The 10,360-nt window shown below is 46.7% G+C and overlaps 1 protein-coding gene across 2 annotated transcripts in view; it reads right to left on the bottom strand.

The window, feature by feature from the left end:
- Window positions 1–10,360, bottom strand: part of MARK3 (microtubule affinity regulating kinase 3) — a 669,509-nt gene that overhangs the window by 381,719 nt on the left and 277,430 nt on the right. For both annotated transcript variants that reach the window (XM_086937855.1, XM_086937856.1), the window contains exon 10: window positions 6,159–6,258. In XM_086937855.1, coding sequence (XP_086793981.1) covers window positions 6,159–6,258 — 100 coding nt within the window. The remainder of the gene's footprint in view (window positions 1–6,158; window positions 6,259–10,360) is intronic.

The raw sequence follows: 10,360 nt of genomic DNA, 5'->3' as shown, positions 1-10,360 counted from the left end.
ATGATTTTCGAAGGGCAATGCCGGGTGGGCACCGGCTGATTTAAAATCACAATAAAACGAGGTAGGCACTCGATATTAGGGCGGCAATGTCCCCTCCAGGGTGGGCACCTGCTAGGGGACATTTAGATCGGCACAAACGGGTCCAAGGGGGGCGGGGGCGGGGAGGCACACGGAGGGGGACGGGAATGGACAGCGCATCTGAAATCACTTTCAGTGAAAGGGGAGGGAACGGGAAAAAACGAAACTCCGCCCATGGAAAAAATCTCGGGAACGCCCCGGAATCTGGTCCGGCCTTGACGGACAGATCTCTGTTCCAATGGCTAGCCTCCATTTATGGAGCTAGCCAATGGAAGAGAGGGCGTATTCCAAGAGTCCCTTACTGAAGACTAGAGATTTCTCTGGGGGCGGAGCTTACGCTCCGTTCCCCAGGCGAAACCTAAAAAGGACTGCTATTTTGACGTACACGGCACGTCTTTGGGGGAGGCACTTTCCTTTTACTTCAGTGGTACTGAAGTGCGTTTTTTTTTTATTTAAGTAACCCGGTCCTTTGTTTTTGGGTTTTTTTGGGGGGAGGGGGGGGGGGGGGGTCAAATTAGTCTGACCCTGGCCCAGTGCATCATGGGAACAGGGCAGACCAAACTACCAAGCCAATTCTTTTACTGGAAAGGAAACAAGCATCCGGGGACCGGTTTCTGGCATTACAGCCGTCTTCGGCCCAGTAAAAGAATTGGCTTGGTAGTTTGGTCTGCCCTGTTCCCATGATGCACTGGGCCAGGGACAGACTAATTTGCATGTAGCCAGGTTCTGAGCTGGGATGGTGCAGTGAGCTAAAAAACGGTGATGGATCGAGCCCTGATCTGTTGACTGGGTACGAGTGTTCTGCTTAATTCAGATACTCTGTCCATCACCACCCCCTTTTCTGAATCCTTATGGATGAACCGCCGCCTCCCCTCTTGTCTTTCAGAATAAGGCTGTAAAAACGACTTCGGACCTAAGGGTTCTGTCGGCATCTGTGTCAGTAGGCACGGCTCTGGGTCATCCGGGATTAGAATGGGGCTGGTGCCGGCAGAATCAGGAGTACCTATGTCGGGGTAGGTCTCAATGGCACGACCAGCTTCTGTCCAGATCAAAGGGAAGGTCATCGAACAGGAGCTGCCAGTGCGGAGCCCGATGGAGCCCCCTCTGAACTTCCGGGGCACTGAAGGCAAGCCGGTATGGTCAGGCCGCCCAAATATGAGGCACATGCCGTCCTAAAATTCTTTAATCTGTGCAGAGGATGCTTCGGCTCCTGGAAAGGCGGGAAACGCATAGCCGACCCAGGCGCAGGTTCCAAAGAACGAAGCCTAGAGTGTCGATTCAGCTGACTGACGGGGAGAAGATTAAGTAGGCTTCGGCTCCTTATGTTTTTAGGTCTCGCCTCAGCCATTGCGCTAGCGCATTGTTTCGGCGAGATTATAGTAAGGGGAAAAGAACAGTCTACCAAAACGGCGGATTAGACAGTTTATGTGCTCTATGCGCGTGCACAACGCCAGCCACGTCACACACCACCATTTGTTTGTGCCTCGCATCATACTTCAAAGGCTGCCGCTCCCCCCAATCAGACTTCAAAGGCTGCCGCTCCCCCCAATCAGACTTCAAAGGAATTCATGTCTTCTCAGCCCCGTACTTGATTGCTGTCCAAGCCCCAGCCCTCGCTGCCTCTATTATTATACACTCTCCCTATGTTTTCCTGTTTCCCCTTGCTTTTTCCCGTCTCCATCATTCTGTACTTTGATAAACTGAACGCGCTTTGTAGCACTCAACCCTGCGTGTTCTTAGCTTCAGTCTCTGTGCTGCTGCACCACATAACTCAGGGGCTGCACCACATCACTCGGGGGCACCACCACATCACTCGGGGGCACCACCACGTCACCTGGGGGCACCACCACGTCACTCGGGGGCACCACCACGTCACTCGGGGGCACCACCACGTCACTCTGGGGCACCACCACGTCACTCGGGGACACCACCACGTCACTCGGGGACACCACCACATCACTCTGGTACACCACCACATCACTCTGGTACACCACCACATCACTCTGGTACACCACCACATCACTCTGGTACACCACCACATCACTCTGGTACACCACCACATCTCTCTGGTACACCACCACATCTCTCTGGTACACCACCACATCTCTCTGGTACACCACCACATCACTCGGGAACACCACCACATCACTCGGGAACACCACCACATCACTCTGGTACACCACCACATCACTCTGGTACACCACCACATCACTCTGGTACACCACCACATCACTCTGGTACACCACCACATCACTCATGAACACCACCACATCACTCATGAACACCACCACATCACTCTGGTACACCACCACATCACTCTGGTACACCACCACATCACTCTGGTACACCACCACATCACTCTGGTACACCACCACATCACTCATGAACACCACCACATCACTCATGAACACCACCACATCACTCGGGAACACCAACACATCACTCAGGTACATCACTCGGGGGCACCACCACATCACTCAGGGGCATCACTCGGGGACACCACCACATCACTCTAGTACACCACCACATCACTCAGGTACACCACCACATCACTCTGGTACACCACCACATCACTCTGGTACACCACCACATCACTCGGGTACACCACCACATCACTCGGGTACACCACCACATCACTCGGGTACACCACCACATCACTCAGGTACATCACTCGGGGGCACCACCACATATCTCAGGTACATCACTCGGGGGCACCACCACATATCTCAGGGGCATCACTCGGGGACACCACCACATCACTCTGGTACACCACCACATCACTCATGAACACCACTACATCACTCATGAACACCACCACATCACTCGGGAACACCAACACATCACTCAGGTACATCACTCGGAGACACCTCCACATCACTCTGAGACACCTCCACATCACTCATGAACACCACTACATCACTCATGAACACCACCACATCACTCGGGAACACCAACACATCACTCAGGTACATCACTCGGAGACACCTCCACATCACTCTGAGACACCTCCACATCACTCGGGGGCACCACCACATCACTCGGGGGCACCACCACATCACTCAGGGGCATCACTCGGGGACACCACCACATCACTCGGGGACACCACCACATCACTCGGGGACACCACCACATCACTCGGGGACACCACCACTTCACTCGGGGACACCACCACTTCACTCGGGGACACCACCACATCACTCGGGGACACCACCACATCACTCGGGGACACCACCACATCACTCGGGGACACCACCACATCACTCGGGGACACCACCACAACAGCACTGTCCTTGCTTGCTACCAATAAGCATTGCCATAGCCAAAAGGATTCGCATTGGGAAAGTGTAAGCTATTGGCTTTGTGAATAGCAATTCTAATAATTTATATATTTTCAAAGCCAACACATTAAAAAAAATTGTCATTTACAATACCAATAGCTCACACTTTCCTAATGCGAGACCTATTGCATTGCAAATGCTTGTTTACTTCTTACCTGACCTACTTGCCAGGTTTGAGTGGGAGGACGCAGACTGAGGCTGTCCATAAGTCTTTTGGACATGATGGGAAAACCTACATACCAAAAAGGGGTAGTAAAAAACACAGCAAAAATACTGTTGAAAAGTGACAGAGGGTAGCTCTCGTCAGGGATCAGCACTGGCTGGCGCAGAAAGAAATAAATGGACGTCAGCGAACGAGGTGGTGCCTATATATGCGACATGGACGATGCCGACATTACTTTGAGCTGACCAACGTCACCTGCTGCATGCAGAGATATTGTTCTAAGAAAAATCTTCCGGATCCAGTCGGACGCCTAGGAAATTGAAAGGTAAGGAATCTGTGGCTAGCTGTCCATCAGATGTTATTTGTTTCACAACCGTAAACGCTTACTCTGACACCTTGTGGTAGAACCTGGGATAGCTTCAGAAAGCAATTCAACCCAGAGATTTCTGCTACCATTATGAAGCATGCATTAGTCTTTACATAGTCACACTGCCTTCTTAGCCCCGTCCCCTGTCCAATTTTTAAAACAAGCATTTCCAAGGCAATTGGTCTCGCCTTTAGGACCTTATATGTATTTAGCTTTGCAGCACATTAGCCTGAGTGCTGAAACATCTACAGTTTTTTAACATGAAGGCAAAGTAAGCACCAACCTGCGTGACATGCCAGGTATGGGACCACATGGAGAGAAATATTGCCTTTCAGCAGGAAATAGTATAGTCCAAAACTCTGTTTTTAATTTAAAAGCAGGGCCTTCAATGGTCATATCACTGAAAATACAAGATTTGAAAAAATATTGTCGACGGTGGCTTGTGTAAGACAATTTCCATGGACAGGAATCTAGAGAATGCTAAAGTGATTGTTATTTTACTGACCTCTGCTGGTCGTTTTCTATCAGAAAAGTTAAATAGAGGCAGTTGCCAGAAAAATTAAAAAAAGAAAGTCCCTCAGCAGAAAGCAATTCTGGTATTTTACTGACCTCTGCTGGTCATTTTCTATCAAGACAGTTAAATAGAGGCAGTTGAACAGAAAAAAAAGCCTGTAAGCGGAAGCAGACAAGGCGCTATATAAAACTTTATAAATAAATAATAAATAAATACTAGGGCTGATCTCCAGAACCCACAAAGTAAAGTACATACACATATTGGTATATACTGAAGTATATACTAAAGTATATATACTAAAGTATATACAAGAGGTCTCAAACGCTTGATCTAAAAATAACCTAGCTGTCAGTAGGTTTTGATTGATAGTACAGGGAAAGGTGAAGAGAAAAAGGAAAAGGAGAGAACCTGCAGAGGAGGAAGCACGCTTTAGTTTGTCTCCTAAGGATCAGAGCCATGACACTGAAAAGGTGAAGTTGTACTAATTCTTTCAATCTGTTGCAGTTGTGTGTTTCTAGACCTTGAGCAACTGTCAAGGGGCCCTCTGGTTTAGCTCCCATGTGTGGGGTACCAGAAGAATATTGTGCAACCTGTCTGCGCTCTGATTCAGAATCCTGTGAAGGTGAGAGATCATGAGGCAGAAACTATGAGGCAGATGCCCTACCCTCTCACACAGGTTACTGCCAGCTGGAAGACTTGTAGATAAAAGTTGAAAATAGTACTGCTTTGTGTTCGGTCTCTTAAGGTTGGACACAAAGACAGTGTGCTACTCGGGCCTATCCAGGACCAATGCTTCCCAGGTTCCACTTTGCATGTGCAACATTTCAAAGTTTACGATTTCAGTGTGTGTGACATTTCAACACTTTGTATGGCTTTACATGGCACTATCAAAAAGCAGTTAAGCACAAGAAATGAGATTAATTTTGCTAAGTACACCAATCTGTGCTTTCAAAAGGTCTTTAACCTACTTTTTCTTCTAACATTCACCATGGAACATTTGTGGAGCCACAATAAAGAGCTTACAAATTGCATTGGTGGCTGCGATGTCAGGAAAGAGAAAGAACAATTTACGGGATATGGAAATGGCTGAGCCATAGAGAGGCAGATATATTAATATATGCAGGTCTAAAAGCAAAATGTTTAAAGGAATGATTCAAGGGGACACTAGAGAAGGATTTGCAAAGTGGGAAGCAGAGAATCAAGAGCAGAGTGTACAGAAGTGTAGGTTTAGGATTAAGGGAAAAATGCTGAGAAAACAAAAAACTGACAGAAGTCAGCTGTTTGAAAAATGTATACTTCTGGAGACACTGAGACTGGGTTAAAGGGTCCTTTTAAATAGGGGGAAAACAAGAAACTGAGGAAAGAAAGCACAGTCCAGAATGAGAATCCAGTTAAACGTAGTAGAGCATGGGCATGTAAGGTTCTAATCTTTTGCCTCATATGGCTCAGCCACTGCAGTGATGCAAAAACAGTGTGCATCCATTGAGTAAAACCTGGAATAGCTTTCAAGTCAATGAGGAGCACCAGGAAGATTTATCAATCCAACATACAGACAAAAAAAAATCTGTTGTGCTCGCATATCATGCTGCGAGGAAAGACCACTAACCAATCCAAGATTTGTTCTGAACAAATAGGATCCTAGAAATATGTCACAAGCAAAATTACATATTGACATAAACTTAAGTAGTGAAAAAATACCTATTCGTTTCTGGTCCGCGATATCTAGCTGTGGTTCCACAAAAGGCTTAAGCTCATCATCTTCATATCCTGAATTGATCCATCTGTCCTTCATAATTTGCTATATAAAAAAAATTTCATTTAGTAGATGTACTTTTTTTGAACAAGAAAACAAATCTCAAGCACAATCAGCTTGAAATGCAAAGCTACATTTCAGTAGGAAGGGTTATCTTACTTGTAACTACAATTTGTCATAGTTGGCATACTTCATAGATTCACATGTCTGGGAATCGCCTGTATATTTTAAATAGCAGCGCAAGAAACCTATTCTTGCTGATAAACACATGGATGTATTTTTAAGTAGCACATAGACTCCATTTTGTTTTGCCTAAATCCCATCAATGAGGTACATGTGTCCTCAAGTCCACTTGTAGAGGCACCATACTTGAAATTTTCAAAGCACAGGTGCTTAAGTAATAGATTGCAAAAGGTTCTTAAATAAGTGAATTACTGTTAAGAGCTGGAATAAATTCACTAGTTGGCAAGTAATTTCTTGATCTGTATATAATTTTTGATCGAGTGAATAGAGTTGCATGAAATTTGATAATCTATTACCATAGTCAGCCAAGCTTTGTGAAGATTCATGCACGGGGGTGGAGGTTAGGGACAACGGGAAACAGTAAGGGGGTGGGGTTCTAATTTTTGACACCACTGGAAACTTTGCTCTTGCCTATAGCCTGAATGGCTGACAAACCAAATGTTGCATGATAGAAGAACTTCAGCCAAAAAGCACACTTTTGTTGGTATGGGTTTGTCAGTTTTGTAGTGTTTTGAGATATTAGCATTTAAAAAAAGTTGTTGCATGTCCTTTAAAATGTTAAGACTCATTTATTTCTGCAACTGTGCCAGGAGTCACAACTAATTTCAATAAATTTTTTTGAGGGGGCTGTGGGGGGGTGTTTTGGGGAGCAATTGGCTGAAGAAGGTCTCTGAATTTTTTTTCCTCAGTATACTTGAAACTCACGTTTCTGATCTGACTTTCGATAAAACAGAGGCATGGAAAACTCAAGTACTATAACAGGAACAATTGCAGAAAAAAGCAGCATTTTAGAGACAAAAATCAGGGCTTCGCCAGAAGACATTATAGGTAGCGGAACTGTCCGCTACCTTGCTAAAAACCATGAGTCATGTAAGCCAGAGAGAGAGGGATATGCTCAACAAGGGTTGGCCAATTAAAGACAGTAGGTTACAGCACCTGGGCATATGCCACAACCTGCTTTCAACTCCTGCTGCGCACAGCTAGAGGCTGTGCATAGCAGAATCTGGCTGACAGCAGACGTTGGGCACAGGGCTTGGCAGTACGCCAGGCAGAACACCCAAATCCTGCTGTGAAAAGCCATTGGTGGCACGCTTCATGATTGACCACCCTAGGTTGGATGGGTGAAGTGCCTGGCCATGCACTCTGCAGAGGGGTTGGTCTCCTTCGGCAGGCTGGGTGCAAGGCCAATGGCAGGGAATTGGCAGGACAGGAGGGCCTTGCCTTGGGTAAGGCTCTGCACACAGGCTGTGCACTGCAGGTTAGATACACAAGACATAACAAAAAAAATAAAATTCCCTAAAAAAATAAACTGTTGAAACAGAGTTATGCTTGTGGATCAAACATGACAAACCACTGAAATATCTGAGTTATGGTTACCAAAGCACCCAGCAAACTGGCACATTTTTGTGATTTGTAAAATTTGACCCAGATCCAAAACTCAGGCTTCAACTGTTTTTTTCTGTGAATATATTACACTTGAGGCACTAGTGCCAGTGTAGTTTTAGTCATGTCACATTTTTCATAGGAAAGGCATTATTTGTTTTCTTAATATCTTTGGCACCGTTTGACAAATCTGCAAACAATTCTTTAATTTTTAGTCCAGGGAAAACAGAATGGAATTACACCAAAATTGGCATGAAGGAAGAAATTTACTCACAGTAGTAAGTAGGTTTGGTTTGGTGTAAATCCATTTAGCATTTTGAAAAACCAGCATTTTAAAAAGTTGTTCTGGTGGGCATAAAGGGCTTAGATTTTGGAGACACTTGGACTGGTAACTAGAGGCGGATCTGTCATATCTAATTCATGGGCCCGCAGTTTTTCACCAGTCGGTGATTTCAACACTGCAGATTCCTCTGGAACACAAATGTTGCAGACGCCATTATAGGAGATGGGGAAAGTTGGTCCGTCCCCCAGGCATGTGTTTGGGGGGTGGGGGGTGGTATCGGGTGTGCGGGTTGATGGCAAAGAAACTATACGTAGTACAGGCTGGCATACCTGGAGGGAGTGAGCTCTATGGACAGTCCGCACTGAGCGCAGACTGCCGTAGGGGGACTTACCCACCTAAGGGGGCTTAGATCTCTGGAGGGTGTGGGGTCTACGCACCATCTGCACCACTAAGCGCAGACTAAGAGTATAGGGGCTCGCCCACATAAAGGGGCTTCATAGTGTATTAGGAGTGACCCCCCCCCCAAACCTTCCTAACATTCCCCCTTATGTCATCTTTTTTTTTTCGTGACTGGGGAGAATGCAGTCGCAAAAAACGTTTCCTTTATGTTGCAGCTTCCAATTAAGTCCTTTGATCCAGCGGTACCATCCAATCATTTATTTTTAGGTTGTTTTTCCTGTGGGAGTCCCAAGGCAATAGATATCTTTACATTTTGAATCTTAATTTCTCTAAAATGGTTAAACATTTACATCAAATTACAAAACACATGTTTTCAGTAAAAAACACCTAGCTTTCTGCCACATTTAGTGCAATTCTTTTCAGGCATCTTTTCTGTATTGTTTTCTAATTATCCCCAAGAAAATTGCATTGGGAAAAAGCATTTTGGGCCACATCCACCCCTGTGTTTCTTGGCCTCCACTTGACAGATAATGCAGAAAAGCAGCTGAGCTGTATGCATTTTATTGAAAGTTTTGTGACCTAACTGGAACTACACAATGGTGACTGCTATTTGTAATACATATATATATATAAACTGAAAAAACAAACATTACAGGGACGTTATAGAAAGGAAAAAGATTTTTTTTATTCGAAATTCTCTAAAAATGCTAAAGGTTACAGGAAAGTTATTCGGTGGTGAATGTGGAGGCAGATCATTCCCACCCTCCGTTGGCACAATCGGTGGTACGCAGAGTAGCGACGGCACGACGGAGTTGGCAGGAGAAGTGGGGCCTCGTAGATGCCTGGCTGACACACCATCCCACAGATAGGGATTATTCGTTCTCTTCCGCACCCCACGACTTTCATGTGCACCTTGACACTGTTCTTTGCACGCTTGGGGCCCAGGAACTCACATATCACAGCGAATATCTGGGGAGAACCATATCTGATCATAATCCTTGCTTGATCACGGTACACTGATCCAGACAACGGCAGGTGGTTCCCACGTGGAGACTGAATCCGATGGCATTGGAGGACCCGGTATTTAATGCAGAGATCAGGGTGGGCATTGAAAAGTGAACTTTCAGGAGAACTCGGGGACGGCGTCCTCCAGGGCACATGAGTGGGATGCCTTCACGGTTGTGATACGGGGCGTGTGTCTCTCGTCCACAATGGGGGCACGTCGGACCTGGTTATGCAATATAGAGCGGGAGGAGACCTGCCTGCGTCAGGCGGAGAAAGATAGTCATGTCGCAGCGGGCAGTCAGGAGGAAGTGCTAGCAGCAAGGGAGCGGGTGGCCATCCAGGTTAACCGACTTCGTTGACACGATTACAAAGAGTACATGGTTCGGGCGCACGCGGAGAGGGTCAGGGTGGGAACGCTGCTGGCATGGCTGGCCAACTCACACACCAGGGGTAATCCAATAGTGTCGCTGGCCACACCTACGGGGGGCCTGGTCTACTCTCAGAAAGAGATCAACAACCAATTCCTGGATTATTACACAACACTCTTATCAGAGCAGGTTGAAGGTGCCCCCGGATGGCCTGGATACCTTCCTGGAGATGGCGCAGTTACCGCGGTTAGAGTCGGAGCAGAGCGACGCGCTGGGGGCTGTTATCTCCCCAGGGGAGATTAGAGCGGCGATTAAGCACATGGCCAGGAAAAAGACGCCGGGGGCGGGCGGCCTGCCGGTGGAATTTTACGCCTCATATATCGACCTTCTTGCTCCACAATTACACCAGGTGTACGGAGAGGCTTGGGAGCTGGGCAGGCTGCCGCCATCAGCCAGAGAGGCGATT

The sequence above is a fragment of the Lissotriton vulgaris genome, chromosome 9, assembly GCF_964263255.1.
Source record: "Lissotriton vulgaris chromosome 9, aLisVul1.2, whole genome shotgun sequence".
Classification (NCBI taxonomy): Eukaryota; Metazoa; Chordata; class Amphibia; order Caudata; family Salamandridae; genus Lissotriton; species Lissotriton vulgaris.
Note: the sequence above shows the minus strand (reverse complement) of the source record. Positions and strands in the feature narration are given on the sequence as shown.